This window comes from Anomaloglossus baeobatrachus, chromosome 10 (genome assembly GCF_048569485.1).
Source record: "Anomaloglossus baeobatrachus isolate aAnoBae1 chromosome 10, aAnoBae1.hap1, whole genome shotgun sequence".
Lineage (NCBI taxonomy): Eukaryota > Metazoa > Chordata > Amphibia > Anura > Aromobatidae > Anomaloglossus > Anomaloglossus baeobatrachus.
In genome coordinates this window covers 2,309,255-2,331,261 of record NC_134362.1, presented here as the reverse complement: position 1 = coordinate 2,331,261, position 22,007 = coordinate 2,309,255, and the positions used below count along the sequence as shown (strand labels likewise).

General features: G+C 52.9%; 1 protein-coding gene across 1 annotated transcript in view; it reads right to left on the bottom strand.

Moving 5' to 3' along the window:
* USH1C (USH1 protein network component harmonin) overlaps positions 1-22,007 on the bottom strand; it is a 170,729-nt gene that overhangs the window by 118,011 nt on the left and 30,711 nt on the right. The window contains 4 exon segments of the mRNA XM_075326472.1: positions 148-207; positions 386-470; positions 8,171-8,274; positions 21,991-22,006. Coding sequence (XP_075182587.1) covers positions 148-207; positions 386-470; positions 8,171-8,274; positions 21,991-22,006 — 265 coding nt within the window.

Below are 22,007 nucleotides of genomic sequence, written 5' to 3'. Positions count from 1 at the left end.
TATATGCTGTCGTCCAGATGGTGCCCCCTGGGTCAGGTACAGGATGGTCTTGTCACACAACATGTATCTTAGCGTGGTAGACTGCTGACATTAGTCCCCCATTATACACCCGCTGTGCCCCCACACCACACACGTATTGACAGTCACCTCTTTATGGTCAATACTGGAGAAGTCCACACCATTCACCTCCACGATCTGATCACCAACCTGCAATGAAGCAGAAAGAGAAGATCAATGGCCACAATAACGAGGGAGGTGGCATAGGACAGACATTTACAGCCAATGGACTGCTGTGTGGCTACTGAGCCATGGGCACCAAGAGATGTCAAAACTATTATTGGCTGTTATGTGTAGGTGAACCCCCTACCCAAACATGTGCGCTCACCTCCAAGCCAACCTCTGCAGACAGGGAGCCAGGCTTCACATTGCTGACGAAAATCCCGGGCTTCTGAGAAGGTCCACTGGAGATGCTGCAGAAATAGGAGCGGCCATAAGAACTCTAGAAGGCACACCCCCGAACCTCAACACGGTACAAATCCATCTGCAAGACACCCCCTCACAAATCCTGCCCCAAACACCACCCAAAGCCCCCCTTTGCTATAATCTCCTGTACAAGTCAAGCCCAGCCATAAACTCTGTCATGAACAGACGGGTGGGGGTCTCGCAAGATCCACCCGCTGTTCACCAATTTGTCATGATCAGACTGCTCTCTAGCGCCCCCTTATCAACAGGTCAATTTTAGAACTGCCGGACAATAAGTAAAATGAGGCTGCTCAGCTACGAATGCCAAATATTGAAGGTCTGCCAGCATGGGTAATGTATAAATCACTGATTCCCGCTAATAGAATATATAATAATATAATAATTATGTGTGTGTGTGTGTGTGTGTGTGTGTGTGTGTGTGTGTGTGTGTACACCTCCCGGTACCCTTACTAGTAGCACCCCAATAATTCTACACACCAATAAGTTCGCTGACACCACCAAGGCAGTTCAGACACGTTCTGGATAGCAAAAGGCACTTCGGGTTCGGGGATCGAAATAGAGCAGGAGGAACAAAGCAATTAAATTATTGCTTAGTTTAAACTTTCTTAAAAATTAAATAACTGAAAATTGGGGCGTGCAATATTATTCGGCCTCTTTAAGATACCGTATTTTTCGGATTATGAGACGCACTTTTCCTCCCAAAAATTTGGGAGGAAAATGAGGGGTGGGTCTTAAAATCCGAATATAGCTTTACCTGGGGGTCCGGTCTGTGCGGTGATCGGGCGGCCGAGTGCCTGTGGCTGCATGCAAGCGGCCGGGTACCTGTGCTTGCGTGCGGGTGGCAGCCGGGTACCCGTGCCTGCGTGCGAGCGGCAGTCGGGTGCCCAAGCCTACGCGTGGGCGGCAGCCGGGTGCATGTGTGCGGGCTGCCACTCTGTGCGGGTGAGCGGGCGGCTGTGCAGCAGGTTTCCCAGTGTGTCCGCTGTCCCAGTTTCAAATGATGGCGCCGGGAGCGGGCGCGTGCACAGATGGAGCCGTTGGATGGGAGCTCCATCTGCGCATGCGCCGCTCCAGGCGCCATTATTTGAACCGGGACCGCGGACACGGGACACTCACCGCAGTGGCCTGCTGCACTACTCACCCGCCGCCACCACGGACCCCGCCATGCCTGCCACCACAGACGCCGCCGCCACTGACCCGCCGCGCCTGCAAGCACAACCTCTGCCTCCTATAACCCCGCTTCACCACCACTGCTGCCCTTCTCCGGTAAGACAACACCAGAGTATAAGACGGACCCAATTTTTATTTTTTTACCTTTTTTTATGTCTAAATTTGGGGTGCGTCTTATAATCCGGTGCGTCTTAGAAAGCAAAAATACGGTAATACTTTGTAGCGCCCCCTTTTGCTGCGATTACAGCACAAGTCTCTTGGGGTATGGATCTATCAGTTTTGCACATGGAGAGGTGAAATTCTCGCCCATTCTTCCTTTGTAAACAGCTGGAGCTGAGTGAGGTTGGATGGAGGCGTTTGTGAACAGCAGTTTTCAGCTCTTTCCACAGATTCTCGATTGGGTTCAGGTCCGGATTGTGACTTGGCCATTCTAATGCGGGCATCACACAGTACGATCTATCGTGCGATTGCACGAGCGATCGTACTCGCCCCCGTCGTTTGTGCGTCATGGGCAATGAGTTGCCCGTGGCGCACAAAGTCGTTAAACCCCCGCCACACGTACTTACCTCCCGGATGACCTCGCTGTGGGTGGTGAACATCCGCTTCCTGAAGGGGGAGGGACGTTCGGCGTCACAGCGACGTCACACAGCGGCCGGCCAATAGGAGCAGAGGGGCGGAGATGTGCGGGACAAACATTCCGCCCACCTGATTCTTTCCGCATTGCCGCCAGGACGCAGGTAAGCTGTGTTCATCGTTCCCGGGTACGATGAACAACCGGCGCAAAGTAGAATAAACGATTTTTTAAAAATGAGCGACGTGTAAACTACTCGTGATTCGTAAACGATTTGCGATCGTTTACAGACGCTCATAGGTGTCACACAGGACGACGTTGCAAACCATGCCGGATGTGCGTCACGAAAACCGTGACCCCAACGACATATCGCGCGACAGATCGTCTCGTGTGACGCCCGCATAACACCTGGATATGGTTATTTGTGAACCATTCCATTGTAGATTTTGCTTTATGTTTGGGATCATTGTCTTTGTTGGAAGACAAATCTCCGTCCCAGTCTCAGGTCTTTGCAGACTCCAACAGGTTTTCTTCAAGAATGGTCCTGTATTTGGCTCCATCTATCTTCCTATTAATTTTAACCATCTTCCCTGTCCCTGCTGAAGAAAAGCAGGCCCAAACCATGATGCTGCCACCACCATGTTTGACAGTGGGGATAGTAATGAGCTGTGTTGCTTTTACGCCAAACATATTCTTTGGCATTGTGCCCAAATAGTGCGATTTTGGTTTCATCGGAGCAGAGCCCCTTCTTTCACATGTTTGGTGTCTCCCGAGTGGCTTGTGGCAAACTTTAAACAACACTTTTTATGCATCTCTGAGAAATGGCTTTCTTCTTGCCGCTCTTCCATAAAGGCCAGATTTGTGCAGTGACTGATTGTTGTGCTATGGACAGACTCTCCCCCCTCAGCTGTAGATCTCTGCAGATCATCCAGAGGGATCATGGGCCTCTTGGCTGCATCTCTGATCAGTCTTCTCCTTGTGTGAGATGACAGTTTGGATGGACGGCCGGGTCTTGGTAGATTTGCAGTGGTATGATGCTCCTTCCATTTCAGTATGATCGCTTGAGATCCTCAATGAACTTCTGGAGCGAGTTTACTGCACTGACAGTAAGGGGTACTTTGCACACTACGACATCGCAAGCCGATGCTTGCTATGCCGAGCGCGATAGTCCCCGCCCCCGTCGCACATGCGATCTCTTGTGATTGCTGGCGTAGCGAACATTATCGCTGCGGCAGCTTCACATGCACTTACCTGCCCTGCGACGTCGCTCTGGCCGGCGAACCGCCTCCTTCCTAAGGGGGCGGGCCGTGTGGAGTCACAGCGACGTCACACGGCAGGCGGCCAATAGAAGCGGAGGGGCAGAGATGAGCGGGACGTAAACATCCCGCCACCTCCTTCCTTCCTCATTGCAGCCGGGAGGCAGGTAAGGAGATGTTCCTCGCTCCTGCAGCTTCATACACAGCGATGTGCGCTGCCGCAGGAACGAGGAACAACATCGTACCTGTTGCTGCAGCGACATTATGGAAATTCCCGACACTACACCGATCATACAATTTCGACACTTTTGCACTCATTAAATCGTATTAAAAACGATTCACATACTCAGATGTCGACAACGATGCCGGATATGCGTCACTTTCGATTTGACCCCCACCGACATCGCAGCTGCAATGTCGTAGTGTGCAAAGTACCCCTAAAGGGGATGAATAATATTGCACGTCCCAATTTTCAGTTATTTTTTACAAAAGTTTAAAATAAGCAATAAATTTCCTTCATCTTCACAATTGTGTCACTTGTTGTTGAGTCTTCATCATAACATTAACATTTTTATCTTTATGTTTGAAGCCCAAAATGTGGTAAAAGGTTGAAAAATTCAAGGGGGCTGAATACTTTCGCAAGGCAGTATATTTAATCCGAAAATAGACAGTGTTTATAAAATATACAACATGTTACAAAAGGGAAGCAATACATATACAGTGTAGACAATTACATAAAAATAAAAAGGTATAAACATGAAACTTACTAAACTCGTGCCATAGATGCGACGTCCAAATTTCTGGAGGGAGGATCTCCATAAGTAACAAGCAGACAGCACCACAGCTTAACTGTGCCCTCCTGAACTGACAAAGGCCAAAATGGGCTTCTGACTTTTATGACCTCAGCTAACCCTCCCATCTGTGACCTCATTTTGCAATATCTTGTTGGCTATGCCAAGAACTTCAGAGAATTAGGTATTTCTATGTTTGCACATATCTTTGCCCCTGGGCCAGCTGTTATGATTCAGGGACCAAGGAGGATCAAAAAATGCGGAATCCCAAAAAGGTAGCAGAGTGGCTGGAAACTTAACGGACTGCAGACCTAATCCTGACACACAACTAACAGTAGCCGTGGGACGAGCCGATGACCTGGATGCCTCAACAAAGCCGGAGAACTAAATATTCTTACAGAGAGAAATATAAGAAAGCTAATCTGCCTCGGAGTAGTCCCCAAAGATATAGATAGCCCCCACATGTAAAGACTACGGTGATATAGAAAAATACAATACAAAGCCAGAAAAGACAGATTCAGCAAAGGTGAGGGCCAAACTATCTTTATAGGAAAGGATAGGAAGGAGCACTGTCTGCAGCCGTAAAAACCCTAATATATACCAGCACTACTGATATGGAAAAAATCCTGAGGTCACACAACCTCTCCCCCACTGTATCAGCACTGTGATGTTACTGGGATCCAAAAACACTAAGGCTGTGTGCGTTTTTTACCGCGGAAACGCTGCGTTTTGAACCGCAGCGTTTCAGTGGCAAATTGCATGCGTTCAGCTTTCCCAGCAAAGTGTATGGGAAAGCTGAAAAATCAGTGCACACGCTGCGTTTCTAAACGCAGCGTTTTTGATGCCAAAAATCGGTGCGGAAAGAAAAGCAGCATGTCACTTCTTTTGTGCGTTGTGGCTGCGTTCTCTCCCCCATTGAAATCAATGATGTGGGGTCAGAACGCAGCTACACCGCAGTGAGCTGCTTTTTTGTTGCGGTCCGCGGGCTTTGTCGGCACGCCAGAACGCAGGCATTTACCTGGAAGTGAGGTCAAGAGGTTTCCTGTTGACCTCACTTCCTGGCAAAGTTCAGGAAAGCCCCCGGTGTCGCCAAAGTGCCCGCCCCAACCCAACAAAATCCAACATGGCCGCGCGCACAGTAGCGCACCGGCCGCCCTGCTCCTATGTTACCTATGTTAAAAATGCACCCAGGCCCTGCCCGTTCACCCCAATTCCCCCCGGTGTCATACATACCTGTCCGGTCGCAGCGCTGATCCCCCGCGGCCCCCTCCTCCTTCACAGCATACGCCGGCCGGTCACATGTGCCGAGCAGCTGACAGCCAGCACTGTGTTCAGTGTGAGCTGTGCTGGCTGCTCGGCACTCTGCAGCTGTGACCCGGGGAGAGTGGGTGCAGATTTTTGCACCCACTCTCCTCAAATGGAGGGTCTGCCCTCCTAGAAAATGGGGGATACGTTCCCTGAACGTGCCCCCATATTCTAGAAGGTCCAGAGCCGACGTGGGACATCCAAATGGATTTCTGCGACCCATTTTTTTTATTAAATTGGAGAACAAGGGAATGATTTGGGGAGTGTTTTTTCTAATAAAAAATTTTTTGTTGTCTTTTTTTTTGCTTTTGTTTACTGTCAATTAGTTATGTAGGGTGTCTGATAGACGCCGTGACATCACTAATTGCTGGGCTTGATGCCAGGTGACATTACACATCTGGTATCAACCCCATTTATTACCCCGTTTGCCAACGCACCAGGGCGCGGGATGAGTTGGGGCGAAGTGCCAGGATTGGCGCATCTAATGGATGCGCCACTTCTGGGGCGGCTGTGGCCTGCTATTTTAAGGCTGGGAAGAGTCCAATAACCATGGCTCTTCCCACCCTGAGAATACCAGACCTCAGCTGTCAGCTTCACCTTGGCTGGTGATCTAATTTGGGGGGACCCCATGTTATTTTTTTTTTAGTATTTTTATTTATAAATAAAAAAAAAAAACCTGGGGAGCCCTCCAAATTGATCACCAGACAAGATGAAGCTGCCAGCTGTGGTTTGCAGGCTACAGCTGTCTGCTTTACCCTGATTGGCTATCAAAAATAGGGGGGACCCCACGCCATTTTTTTTTTTGTTTTTGTGATAAAAACTAGGCTAGGCACCCTTTAGTGCCACATGAAAGGTACTAAAGGTGCCAGCTTAGAATATGCAGGGGGGGGGGGGACGTTGTATATATATTTCACCTCCATTGACGCTTTTTAGGCTGGATGCCCACAATCGGGGTTTGCAGCGTTTTGGGCGCAGAGTGTTTTCCCTGCGTCCATAACACTGCGTTGTGCAGTAGAAGCACAGTGGAAGGATTTTTAGAAATCTCATGCCCACTGTGCTTCTTTTCTCCGCAGCATACACTGACCTGTGAAGCAGCTTCCCGAGCCTCAGCATGTCAATTTATGCTGCGTAGATGAGTGTTCTCTGCAGGTAGAATAGAGCTCCACAGCAGCCTTAACCCAAATCGTGGGCATGGGCAGCTGCGTTCTCCCGTGGGAAACACTCACATCTCTGCAGGAAGGCTGACACTGTGTACTAGACGCCGTGTCGCTGGATCATGGCCACATAGCCCAACAGTGAGAATATTGTTGCTACAGCAACATTTTGGGGGAAGTAGCTGTGGATTCAAAATGATTAATATACTCCTGAATAAAATCCTTGAGGGGTGCAGATTCCAAAATGGGGTCACTTGTGGGGGTTTTCTGACGTATAGGTACCCAAGTCTTAAAAAACGCACCTAAAAAAACGCATGAAAAACGCATGCGTTTTCGATGCGTTGTTTCTCAAAAAGCATTGTTTACAATTCTCCCCTCTGCCAGAGGGTGCGTTTTTTTCCGCGCGGAAAAAAAAGCAACGTGTGCACATACCCTAATAAAGATGAGGAACTGAATTAACACCAAGCATGACAAACACAATACATTGCAGAATCATGGAGCTAAGTATACAGACACTCCCAGCAGGGAATGATCCCATTCCACCACGAACTCCACACAGACAAAATAGGAATCAAGCATTAGTATCAAAGCAGAAAAAGCAACAAGAAAGTGGAAAACAAACAGCAGAGGTACAAAGACCACTTATCTGAGAGGAGTTCTGGAAGTGAGCAGAGCTGGTTACAGAATGTCCTTAAAACACAGGAGACATTGACCACCGGCAAGTAACAAGAGAAAACTACTCAGTTATATACCCCAATCTGACCCTGATTGCCAGTCCTCTGCAGGTGTGTCACTTTCATTCCACACATCAACAGCACCACCAGCACTTACCACAAAAGGGAGCCCAAACTGGAAAACGTATTCACAACAGCCACCCAGGTGAGGGATATTAGTGTCACATTTTATATCTCGATTTTTCCTTCGCATAGATACCAAACATGACCCATCTAGCATGATTTTATTGGCCAATACCAATTTGTTGGGATACCAGTGATCGCCCAGCAAAGCGAGACGGTGCTCCGCATTCAGTGCTTTGCCGGGATTCCAACAAAATGTTCATTTTTCTAGTATTAACGTGGCATCTAAAAACTGGGTTGATAGCTTTTTTTACTAAAAGAACAAAGAGAATGTCTTTGTCTGCACAATTTTGTGTCCAGAATTTTGTGTCCCGAGGCGGGACGTAAATACCACACTCCCAGGCTGATCAGATAAGATCGTCGTAGCTATACCCATCTCTCTGCTAGGTCTGGGGGGTAAAAGGGACCTTAGAATTTTAACATGACAATCCCCTGTACAGGACAAGCCCCCCCTGATCTTTGGTAAAGGACAAGTCCTCTCCACCATAAAGTCCCCCCCCCAGCTATAATCTCCCCCATTTCAAGTCACCCCACAAACAATACAAAGGAACATCTGCCACTGTGGCGGAGGAGTTGCACCCACCTGCACCCCATACCCGTTGTACCCACTAAGCTGATAAAGACCTTCTTCTCTTTGATGTCTCGTCCTCCGATGGAGGCCAACCCCGCCAGGCTGCTTTTCCCATCCTGTGGACACAATAGTCAAAAGTCAAGACAAAGCAGTACACAACTCCCGACATCTCCTCCGGCCAGACACCAGCTCTAGTGAAAGAGAGCAAGTGGGGGGAGAGGGGGGTAATGCAGCTGCAGGAGGGAGGCTCTGTTCCTTCTCTATGTAGAAGAAGAACATTTAACTTTTCCACACTTTTCCTGTGCAGCTCTCACTTTGGGTGGGCTCATTGCCCCCTGATGTCCCCTCCCCAGGACTGGCTCCAGCTCTGGCCATTCGGATTTAGGTTTTGGTTTGTTCTACCCTTTCCACATTTGTACATCTCCTGCACAAAAACAAGTTTTCCCAGCAAGATTTCTGCTGGTGGGCAATATCACATCACAGGGCAGATACAATGTTACGAGCGGGGGATACTCCTCCTCTGGATACAGTGTTACAGGCGGGGGATATTCTTCCTCTGGATACAATGTTTCAGGCGGGGGCTACTCTTCCTCTGAATACAATGTTACAGGCGGGGGATACTCTTCCTCTGAATACAATGTTACAGGCGGGGGATATTCTTCCTCTGGATACAGTGTTACAGGCGGGGGATATTCTTCCTCTGGATACAGTGTTACAGGCGGGGGATATTCTTCCTCTGGATACAGTGTTACTGGCGGGGGATACTCCTCCTCTGGATACAGTGTTACTGGCGGGGGATACTCCTCCTCTGGATACAGTGTTACAGGCGGGGGATATTCTTCCTCTGGATACAATGTTTCAGGCGGGGGCTACTCTTCCTCTGAATACAATGTTACAGGCGGGGGATACTCTTCCTCTGGATACAGTGTTACAGGCGGGGGATATTCTTCCTCTGGATACAGTGTTACAGGCGGGGGATATTCTTCCTCTGGATACAGTGTTACAGGCGGGGGATATTCTTCCTCTGGATACAGTGTTACTGGCGGGGGATACTCCTCCTCTGGATACAGTGTTACTGGCGGGGGATACTCCTCCTCTGGATACAGTGTTACAGGCGGGGGATATTCTTCCTCTGGATACAGTGTTACTGGCGGGGGATATTCTTCCTCTGGATACAGTGTTACTGGTGGGGGATATTCTTCCTCTGGATACAGTGTTACAGGCGGGGGATACTCCTCCTCTGGATACAATGTTACAGGCGGGGGATATTCTTCCTCTGGATACAATGTTACAGGCGGGGGATATTCTTCCTCTGGATACAATGTTACAGGCGGGGGATACTCTTCCTCTGGATACAATGTTACAGGCGGGGGATACTCCTCCTCTGGATACAGTGTTACAGGCGAGGGATAATCTTCCTCTAGATACAGTGTTACAGGCGGGGGATATTCTTCCTCTGGATACAGTGTTACAGGCGGGGGATATTCCTCCTCTGGATACAATGTTACAGGCGGGGGATACTCTTCCTCTGGATACAGTGTTACAGGCGGTGGATACTCTTCCTCTGGATACAATGTTACAGGCGGGGGATATTCTTCCTCTGGATACAATGTTACAGGCGGGGGATATTCTTCCTCTGGATACAGTGTTACTGGCGGGGGATACTCTTCCTCTGGATACAGTGTTACTGGCGGGGGATACTCCTCCTCTGGATACATTGTTACAAGCGGGGGATACTCTTCCTCTGGATACAGTGTTACAGGCGGGGGATATTCTTCCTCTGGATACAATGTTACAGGCGGGGGATACTCCTCCTCTGGATACAGTGTTACAGGCGGGGGATACTCCTCCTCTGGATACAGTGTTACAGGCGGGGGATACTCCTCCTCTGGATACAGTGTTACAGGCGGGGGATACTCCTCCTCTGGATACAATGTTACAGGCGGGGGATACTCCTCCTCTGGATACATTGTTACAAGCGGGGGATATTCTTCCTCTGGATACAGTGTTACAGGCGGGGGATATTCTTCCTCTGGATACAGTGTTACAGGCGGGGGATACTCCTCCTCTGGATACAGTGTTACAGGCAGGGGATACTCCTCCTCTGGATACAGTGTTACAGGCGGGGGATACTCCTCCTCTGGATACAATGTTACAGGCGGGGGATACTCCTCCTCTGGATACAGTGTTACAGGCGGGGGATATTCTTCCTCTGGATACAGTGTTACGGGCGGGGGATACTCTTCCTCTGCATACAATGTTACAGGCGGGGGATACTCTTCCTCTGGATACAGTGTTACAGGCGGCGGATACTCTTCCTCTGGATACAGTGTTACTGGTGGGGGATACTCCTCCTCTGGATACAGTGTTACTGGCGGGGGATACTCCTCCTCTGGATACAATGTTACAAGCGGGGGATATTCTTCCTCTGGATACAATGTTACAGGCGGGGGATACTCCTCCTCTGGATACAGTGTTACAGGCGGGGGATACTCCTCCTCTGGATACAGTGTTACAGGCGGGGGATACTCTTCCTCTAGATACAGTGTTACAGGCGGGGGATACTCCTCCTCTGGATACAGTGTTACAGGCGGCGGATACTCTTCCTCTGGATACAGTGTTACTGGTGGGGGATACTCCTCCTCTGGATACAATGTTACAGGCGGGGGATATTCTTCCTCTGGATACAATGTTACAGGCGGGGGATACTCCTCCTCTGAATACAATGTTACAGGCGGGGGATACTCTTCCTCTGGATACAGTGTTACAGGCGGGGGGATACTCCTCCTCTGGATACAATGTTACAGGCGGGGGATATTCTTCCTCTGGATATAGCGTTACAGGCGGGGGATACTCTTCCTCTGGATACAATGTTACAGGCAGGGGATACTCTTCCTCTGGATACAGTGTTACAGGCGGGGGATACTCTTCCTCTGGATACAGTGTTACAGGCGGAGGATACTCTTCCTCTGGATACAATGTTACAGGCGGGGGATACTCTTCCTCTGGATACAGTGTTACAGGCGGGGGATATTCTTCTTCTGGATACAGTGTTACAGGCGGGGGATATTCTTCTTCTGGATACAGTGTTACAGGCGGGGGATATTCTTCTTCTGGATACAGTGTTACAGGCGGGGGATATTCTTCTTCTGGATACAATGTTACAGGCGGGGGATACTCTTCCTCTGGATAGTGTTACAGGCGGAGGATACTCTTCCTCTGGATACAATGTTACAGGCGGGGGATATTCTTCCTCTGGATATAGCGTTACAGGCGGGGGATACTCTTCCTCTGGATACAATGTTACAGGCGGGGGATATTCTTCCTCTGGATACAGTGTAAAGCCCGCTTTACACGCTGCAATGTATCTTACGATGTGTCGGCGGGGTCACGTGGTAAGTGACGCACATCCGGCATCGTAAGGTACATTGCAGCGTGTGACAGCGACGTGCGATTGTGATTGAGCGGTAAAACGTTCATCGCATACACATTGTACCTGTCTCTAGAATTGCACGTCGGGTTGTTCAATGTTCCCGAGGCAGCTCACATCGCAGTGTGTGACACCCCGGGAACGATGAACATATCTTACCTGCGTCCCGCGGCTCCCGGCCCACAATGCGGAAGGAAGGAGGTGGGCGGGATGTTTATGTCCTGCTCAGCTCCGCCCCTCCGCATCTATTGGCCACCTGCCGTCGATGTGACGCCGAACGTCCCTACCACTCCAGGAAGTGGACGTTCGCCGCCTACATCGAGGTTGTATGGACGGGTAAGTACGTGTGACGGGGGTTAATCGTTTGTGCGGCACATTCAACAAATTGAACGTGCCACACATACGATCGGGGCGTTGCAAATCACATACGATATCGTATGCGAAATTGCAACGTGTAAAGCAGGCTTTACAGGCGGGGGATACTCTTCCTCTGGATACAGTGTTACAGGCGGGGGATACTCTTCCTCTAGATACAGCGTTACGGGCGGGGGATATTCTTCCTCTGGATACAGTGTTACAGGCGGGGGATACTCTTCCTCTGGATACAATGTTACAGGCGGGGGATACTCTTCCTCTGACTACAATGTTACAGGCGGGGGATATTCTTCCTCTGGATACAGTGTTACAGACGGGGGATACTCTTCCTCTGAATACAATGTTACAGGCGGGGGATATTCTTCCTCTGGATACAATGTTACAGGCGGGGGATACTCTTCCTCTGGATACAATGTTACAGGGCGGGGGATACTCTTCCTCTGGATACAATGTTACAGGCGGGGGATACTCTTCCTCTGGATACAATGTTACGGGCGGGGGATACTCTTCCTCTGGATACAATGTTACGGGCGGGGGATACTCTTCCTCTAGATACAGTGTTACAGGCAGGGGATATTCTTCCTCTGGATACAATGTTACAGGCGGGGGATACTCTTCCTCTGGATACAATGTTACAGGCGGAGGATACTCTTCCTCTGAATACAATGTTACAGGCGGGGGATACTCCTCCTCTGGATACAGTGTTACAGGCGGGGGATATTGCACCTCTGGATACAGTGTTACAGGCGGGGGATATTCCTCCTCTGGATACAGCGCTACGGGCGGGGGATACTCTTCCTCTGGATACAGCGTTACGGGCGGGGGATACTCTTCCTCTGGATACAGCGTTACGGGCGGGGGATACTCTTCCTCTGGATACAATGTTACAGGCGGGGGATACTCTTCCTCTGGATACAGTGTTACAGGCGGGGGATACTCTTCCTCTGGATACAGTGTTACAGGCGGGGGATACTCTTCCTCTGGATACAGTGTTACAGGCGGGGGATATTGCTCCTCTGGATACAGTGTTACAGGCGGGGGATACTCTTCCTCTGGATACAGTGTTACAGGCGGGGGATATTCTTCCTCTGGATACAGTGTTACAGGCGGGGGATATTCTTCCTCTGGATACAGTGTTAGGCTATGTGTGCACACTGCGTCTTTTTGACGCTGCGTTTTTGTGCGTTTTTGGCCACTAAAAACGCACAAAAACGCACCTGCGTAGAAAAACGCATCAAAAAAACGCATGCGTTTTTGCCGCGATTTGGTGCGTTTTTGGCTGCGTTTTGCTGCGTTTTTGATCTCTGCGTTTTGCTGCGTTTTTCAAATGCATTGCATGGGCGGAAAACGCAGAAAAACGCAGGAAAGAACTGACAGGTCCATTTTTTTTTCTTAACTCAAAAAACGCAGGTAAAAAAAACAGAGATGTGTGCGGACAGCAAAAATGAAAACTCATAGACTTTGCTGGGGAAGCAAAGTCCTGCAGTTTTGAGGCCAAAAACGCACCCGAAAAACGCGCAAAAACGCCGCGAAAAACGCACTGTGCGCACATAGCCTTACAGGCGGGGGATACTCTTCCTCTGGATACAATGTTACAGGCGGGGGATACTCTCCTCTGGATACAATGTTACAGGCGGGGGATACTCTTCCTCTGGATACAATGTTACAGGCGGGGGATACTCTTCCTCTGAATACAATGTTACAGGCGGGGGATACTCCTCCTCTGGATACAGTGTTACAGGCGGGGGATATTGCTCCTCTGGATACAGTGTTACAGGCGGGGGATATTCCTCCTCTGGATACAGTGTTACAGGCGGGGGATACTCTTCCTCTGGATACAGCGTTACAGGCGGGGGATATTGCTCCTCTGGATACAGTGTTACAGGCGGTGGATACTCTTCCTCTGGATACAGCGTTACGGGCGGGGGATACTCTTCCTCTGAATACAATGTTACAGGCGGGGGGATATTCTTCCTCTGGATACAGTGTTACAGGCGGGGGATACTCTTCCTCTGGATACAGTGTTACAGGCGGAGGATACTCTTCCTCTGGATACAGTGTTACAGGCGGGGGGATACTCTTCCTCTAAATACAATGTTACAGGCGGGGGATACTCTTCCTCTGGATTCAGTGTTACAGGCGGGGGATACTCTTCCTCTGGATACAGCGTTACAGGCGGGGGATACTCTTCCTCTGGATACAGTGTTACAGGCGGGGGATACTCTTCCTCTAAATACAATGTTACAGGCGGGGGATATTCTTCCTCTGGATACAGTGTTAAGCTGGTGTCACACACAGCGACAACGACAACGACGTCGCTGCTACATCACCATTTTCTGTGACGTTGCAGCGACGTCCCGTCGCTGTTTGTGACATCCAGCAACGACCTGGCCCCTGCTGTGAGGGTCGCCGGTCGTTGCTGAATGTCCAGCTTCATTTTTTGGTCGTCACTCTCCCCGCTGTGACACACACATCGCTGTGTGTGACAGCGAAGAGAGCGACGAAATGAAGCGAGCAGGAGCCGGCACTGGCAGCTGCGGTAAGCTGTAACCAGCGTAAACATCGGGTAACCAAGGGAAAGACCTTTCCCTGGTTACCCGATGTTTACGCTGGTTACCAGCCTCCGCTCTTGCTGCCAGTGCCGACTCCTGCACTGTGACATGTGGCTGCAGTACACATCGGGTAATTAACCCGATGTATACTGTAGCAAGGAGAGCAAGGGAGCCAGCGCTAAGCAGTGCGCGCGGGCTCCCTGCTCTCTGAACTGTGACATGTAGCTGCAGCACACATCGGGTTAATTAACCCGATGTGTACTGTACCTAGGAGAGCAAGGAGCCAGCGCTAAGCGCGGCTCCCTGCTCTCTGCACATGTAGCACAGCGACGTTATGATCGCTGCTTCTGCTGTGTTTGACAGCTAAGCAGCGATCATAACAGCGACTTACAAGGTCGCTGCTACGTCACCGAAAATGGTGACGTAACAGCGACGTCGTTGTCGCTGTCGTTTAGTGTGAACCCAGCTTTACAGGCGGGGGATACTCTTCCTCTGCATACAGTGTTACAGGCGGTGGATACTCTTCCTCTGAATACAATGTTACGGGCGGGGGGATACTCTTCCTCTGGATACAATGTTACGGGCGGGGGATATTCTTCCTCTCGATACAGTGTTACTGGCGGGGGATATTCTTCCTCTGGATACAGTGTTACAGGCGGTGGATACTCTTCCTTCTGAATACAATGTTACGGGCGGGGGATACTCTTCCTCTGGATACAATGTTACGGGCGGGGGATATTCTTCCTCTGGATACAGTGTTACAGGCGGGGGATACTCTTCCTCTGAATACAATGTTACGGGCGGGGGATACTCTTCCTCTGGATACAATGTTACGGGCGGGGATATTCTTCCTCTGGATACAATGTTACAGGCGGGGGATATTCCTCCTCTGGATACAGTGTTACAGGCGGGGGATATTCTTCCTCTGGATACAGTGTTACAGGCGGGGGATACTCCTCCTCTGGATACAGTGTTACAGGCGGGGGATACTCTTCCTCTGGATACAGTGTTACAGGCGGGAGATACTCTTCCTCTGCATACAGTGTTACAGGCGGTGGATACTCTTCCTCTGAATACAATGTTACGGGCGGGGGATACTCTTCCTCTGGATACAATGTTACAGGCGGGGGGATATTCTTCCTCTGGATACAGTGTTACAGGCGGGGGATATTCTTCCTCTGGATACAATGTTACGGTTCTTCCTCTGAATACAATGTTACAGGCGGGGGATATTCTTCCTCTGGATACAGTGTTACAGGCGGGGGATACTCTTCCTCTGCATACAGTGATACAGGCGGTGGATACTCTTCCTCTGGATACAGTGTTACAGGCGGTGGATACTCTTCCTCTGCATACAGTGTTACAGGCGGTGGATACTCTTCCTCTGGATACAGTGTTACAGGCGGGGGATACTCTTCCTCTGCATACAGTGTTACAGGCGGTGGATACTCTTCCTCTGAATACAATGTTACGGGCGGGGGGATACTCTTCCTCTGGATACAATGTTACGGGCGGGGGATATTCTTCCTCTCGATACAGTGTTACTGGAGGGGGATATTCTTCCTCTGGATACAGTGTTACAGGCGGTGGATACTCTTCCTCTGAATACAATGTTACGGGCGGGGGATATTCTTCCTCTGAATACAATGTTACGGGCGGGGGATACTCTTCCTCTGGATACAGTGTTACAGGCGGGGGATATTCTTCCTCTGAATACAATGTTACAGGCGGGGGATACTCTTCCTCTGGATACAATGTTACAGGCGGTGGATACTCTTCCTCTGAATACAATGTTACGGGCGGGGGATATTCTTCCTCTGGATACAGTGTTACAGGCGGGGGATATTCTTCCTCTGGATACAGTGTTACAGGCGGGGGATATTCTTCCTCTGGATACAGCGTTACAGGCGGGGGATATTCTTCCTCTGGATACAGCGTTACAGGCGGGGGATACTCTTCCTCTGGATACAGTGTTACAGGCGGGGGATACTCTTCCTCTGGATACAGTGTTACAGGCGGGGATACTCTTCCTCTGGATACAGTGTTACAGGCGGGGGATACTCTTCCTCTGGATACAGTGTTACAGGCGGGGGATATTCTTCCTCTGGATACAGTGTTACAGGCGGGGGATACTCTTCCTCTGCATACAGTGTTACAGGCGGGGGATACTCCTCCTCTGGATACAGTGTTACAGGCAGGGAATACTCTTCCTCTGCATACAGTGTTACAGGCGGGGGATACTCTTCCTCTGGATACAGTGTTACAGGCGGGGGATATTCTTCCTCTGGATACAGTGTTACAGGCGGGGGATACTCTTCCTCTGGATACAGTGTTACAGGCGGGGGATACTCTTCCTCTGGATACAGTGTTACAGGCGGGGGATACTCGTCCTCTGGATACAGTGTTACAGGCGGGGGATACTCCTCCTCTGGATACAGTGTTACAGGCAGGGGATACTCTTCCTCTGCATACAGTGTTACAGGCGGGGGATACTCTTCCTCTGGATACAGTGTTACAGGCGGGGGATACTCTTCCTCTGGATACAGTGTTACAGCGGGGGATACTCTTCCTCTGGATACAGTGTTACAGGCAGGGGATACTCCTCCTCTGGATACAGTGTTACAGGCAGGGGATACTCTTCCTCTGCATACAGTGTTACAGGCGGGGGATACTCTTCCTCTGGATACAGTGTTACAGGCGGGGGATATTCTTCCTCTGGATACAGTGTTACAGGCGGGGGATACTCCTCCTCTGGATACAGTGTTACAGGCAGGGGATACTCTTCCTCTGCATACAGTGTTACAGGCGGGGGATACTCTTCCTCTGGATACAGTGTTACAGGCGGGGATATTCTTCCTCTGGATACAGCGTTACAGGCGGGGGATATTCTTCCTCTGGATTCAATGTTACAGGCGGGGGATACTCTTCCTCTGGATACAGTGTTACGGGCGGGGGATATTCTTCCTCTGGATACAGTGTTACAGGCGGGGGATACTCTTCCTCTGGATACAGTGTTACAGGCGGGGATACTCTTCCTCTGGATACAGTGTTACAGGCGGGGGATACTCCTCCTCTGGATACAGTGTTACGGGCGGGGGATATTCTTCCTCTGGATACAGCGTTACAGGCGGGGGATACTCTTCCTCTGGATACAGTGTTACAGGCGGGGATATTCTTCCTCTGGATACAGTGTTGTTACGGGCGGGGGATATTCTTCCTCTGGATACAGTGTTACAGGCGGTGGATACTCTTCCTCTGGATACAGTGTTACAGGCGGGGGATACTCTTCCTCTGGATACAGTGTTACGGGGTAGTGAGGGCGGATACCCCTCTAGGCATGGAGCCTGCTCCCCGTGTGCCCATTATAAGTCACCTGCCAGTACGGGAGACTCGCCTGCTAGAATAGTAGCCAGATGCCGACCCCTACATTCCTGACATGTGGACCCCCCCTGGCTCCCAGTGTCCGCAGGGTCCTCTGACCTGGAACAGAGGGGAGCACACAAACCCGTATTAATAAACGTCTGAGGCTTCTGGCGCCTGCAGAAGACAATGGCGACAATTAAGGAGCACGAGCTCAGGGGGATTAACCTTCTGGGGTTTCACAGCAGATCAGATGCAGCCGGGACGCCCCGACATGGTGCAACCAGGCAATAAAGACGGGCACAGAAATGTGCAACATTCCAGCGATAAATCCTGTCTGATAGCGGAAGAAACCCAACACTGCCTTCGGGGAGGAGGCCACAGTCTAATCCCACCTGAAATTCAGACCCAAGAATGGTAGAAGGGACCCCGGGCAGAGCGGATACAGGTCACAGCGGGCAGAGGGGGAGCAGGACAGACAGGTCTCCGTGGAGGCAGGCAGGCAGCAGTGGACCTGGTCAGGAGGAGATGGGGGGAGGACAGGACAGGCAGGCAGCAGTGGACCTAGTCAGGAGGAGATGGGGGAGGACAGGACAGGCAGGCAGCAGTGGACCTTGTCAGGAGGAGAGATGGGGGGGGGGGGGGACAGGCAGGCAGCAGTGGACCTGGTCAGGAGGAGATGGTGGAGGACGGGACAGGCAGGCAGCAGTGGACCTAGTCAGGAGGAGATGGGGGAGGACGGGACAGGCAGGCAGCAGTGGACCTGGTCAGGAGGAGATGGGGGAGGACAGGACAGGCAGGCAGCAGTGGACCTTGTCAGGAGGAGATGGGGGGGGGGGGGGGACAGGCAGGCAGCAGTGGACCTGGTCAGGAGGAGATGGGGGGGGGGGGACAGGCAGGCAGCAGTGGTCCTGGTCAGGAGGAGATGGGGGAGGACAGGACAGGCAGGCAGCAGTGGACCTGGTCAGGAGGAGATGGGGGGGGGGGGGGGACAGGCAGGCAGCAGTGGACCTGGTCAGGAGGAGATGGGGGAGGACGGGACAGGCAGGCAGCAGTGGAGCTAGTCAGGAGGAGATGGGGGGAGGACGGGACAGGCAGGCAGCAGTGGACCTGGTCAGGAGGAGATGGGGGAGGACGGGACAGGCAGGCAGCAGTGGACCTGGTCAGGAGGAGATGAGGGAGGGCGGGACAGGCAGGCAGCAGTGGACCTAGTCAGGAGGAGATGTGGAGGACGGGACAGGAGGAGATGGGGGGAGGATGGGACAGGCAGGCAGCAGTGGACCTAGTCAGGAGGAGATGGGGGAGGACAGGACAGGCAGGCAGCAGTGGACCTAGTCAGGAGGAGATGAGGGAGGGCGGGACAGGCAGGCAGCAGTGGACCTAGTCAGGAGGAGATGGGGGAGGGCGGGACAGGAGGAGATGGGGGGAGGATGGGACAGGCAGGCAGCAGTGGACCTAGTCAGGAGGAGATGTGGAGGACGGGACAGGAGGAGATGGGGGAGGACAGGACAGGCAGGCAGCAGTGGACCTAGTCAGGAGGAGATGAGGGAGGGCGGGACAGGCAGGCAGCAGTGGACCTAGTCAGGAGGAGATGAGGGAGGACGGGACAGGCAGGCAGCAGTGGACCTAGTCAGGAGGAGATGGGGGAGGGCGGGACAGGAGGAGATGGGGGGGAGGATGGGACAGGCAGGCAGCAGTGGACCTAGTCAGGAGGAGATGGGGGAGGACGGGACAGGCAGGCAGCAGTGGACCTAGTCAGGAGGAGATGGGGGAGGACGGGACAGGAGGAGATGGGGGGAGGATGGGACAGGCAGGCAGCAGTGGACCTAGTCAGGAGGAGATGGGGGAGGACGGGACAGGCAGGCAGCAGTGGAGCTAGTCAGGAGGAGATGGGGGAGGACGGGACAGGCAGGCAGCAGTGGAGCTAGTCAGGAGGAGATGGGGGAGGACAGGACAGGCAGGCAACAGTGGACCTGGTCAGGAGGAGATGGGGGAGGACGGGACAGGCAGGCAGCAGTGGAGCTAGTCAGGAGGAGATGGGGGAGGACGGGAAAGGCAGGCAGCAGTGGAGCTAGTCAGGAGGAGATGGGGGAAGACGGGACAGGCAGGCAGCAGTGGACCTGGTCAGGAGGAGATGTGGAGGACGGGACAGGAGGAGATGGGGGGAGGATGGGACAGGCAGGCAGCAGTGGTCCTAGTCAGGAGGAGATGGAGGAAGAGGGACAGGCAGGCAGCAGTGGACCTAGTCAGGAGGAGATGAGGGAGGGCGGGACAGGCAGGCAGCAGTGGACCTAGTCAGGAGGAGATGAGGGAGGACGGGACAGGCAGGCAGCAGTGGACCTAGTCAGGAGGAGATGGGGGAGGGCGGGACAGGAGGAGATGGGGGGGAGGATGGGACAGGCAGGCAGCAGTGGACCTAGTCAGGAGGAGATGGGGGAGGACGGGACAGGCAGGCAGCAGTGGACCTAGTCAGGAGGAGATGGGGGAGGACGGGACAGGCAGGCAGCAGTGGACCTAGTCAGGAGGAGATGGGGGAGGACGGGACAGAAGGAGATGGGGGGAGTATGGGACAGGCAGGCAGCAGTGGACCTAGTCAGGAGGAGATGGGGGGAGTATGGGACAGGCAGGCAGCAGTGGACCTAGTCAGGAGGAGATGGGGGGAGGACGGGACAGGCAGGCAGCAGTGGACCTGGTCAGGAGGAGATGGGGGGGGGGGGTGGCAGGCAGGCAGTAGTGGACCTGGTCAGGAGGAGATGGGGGGAGGACGGGACAGGAGGAGATGGGGGGAGGACAGGACAGGCAGGCAGCAGTGGACCTAGTCAGGAGGAGATGGGGGGGGGACAGGCAGGCAGCAGTGGACCTGGTCAGGAGGAGATGGGGGGGGGGGGGGGACAGGCAGGCAGCAGTGGACCTAGTCAGGAGGAGATGGGGGAGGACGGGACAGGGAGGCAGCTGTGGTCCTGGTCAGGAGGAGATGGGGGAGGGGGACAGGCAGGCAGCAGTGGACCTAGTCAGGAGGAGATGGGGGAGGACGGGACAGGGAGGCAGCTGTGGTCCTGGTCAGGATAACATGGGGGGGGGGGGCAGGCAGGTAGAAGTGGTCCTGGTCAGGATGAGATGAGGGGGGGGGGGGCAGGCAGGCAGCAGTGGACCTAGTCAGGATGAGATGGGGGGGAAGGGGGACAGGCAGGCAGCGGTGGACCGGGTCAGGATGAGATGGGGGGGGGACAGGCAGGCAGCAGTGGACCTGGTCAGGAGGAGATGGGGGAGGACGGGACAGAAGGAGATGGGGGGAGTATGGGACAGGCAGGCAGCAGTGGACCTAGTCAGGAGGAGATGGGGGGAGGACGGGACAGGCAGGCAGCAGTGGACCTGGTCAGGAGGAGATGGGGGGGGGGGGGTGGCAGGCAGGCAGTAGTGGACCTGGTCAGGAGGAGATGGGGGGAGGACGGGACAGGAGGAGATGGGGGGGAGGACAGGACAGGCAGGCAGCAGTGGACCTAGTCAGGAGGAGATGGGGGGGACAGGCAGGCAGCAGTGGACCTGGTCAGGAGGAGATGGGGGGGGGGGGACAGGCAGGCAGCAGTGGACCTAGTCAGGAGGAGATGGGGGAGGACGGGACAGGGAGGCAGCTGTGGTCCTGGTCAGGAAGAGATGGGGGGAGGGGGACAGGCAGGCAGCAGTGGACCTAGTCAGGAGGAGATGGGGGGAGGACGGGACAGGGAGGCAGCTGTGGTCCTGGTCAGGATAACATGGGGGGGGGGCAGGCAGGTAGAAGTGGTCCTGGTCAGGATGAGATGAGGGGGGGGGGGGGGCAGGCAGGCAGCAGTGGACCTAGTCAGGATGAGATGGGGGGGAAGGGGGACAGGCAGGCAGCGGTGGACCGGGTCAGGATGAGATGGGGGGGGACAGGCAGGCAGCAGTGGACCTGGTCAGGAGGAGATGGGGGGGGGGGGGCAGACAGGTAGCAGTGATCCTGGTGAGGTGGTCAGGATGGGGGGGGGGGGGTGAAACAGGCCAGCAGCAGGGTCCAAGGTCAGAATTAGTGGGTGGGGAAGAGGAGGGTAGGAAGGGTACTCCTCAGAAGGCAGTGTAGAGATCTTCCATACACGTACCTCGGTTTCGGACACAA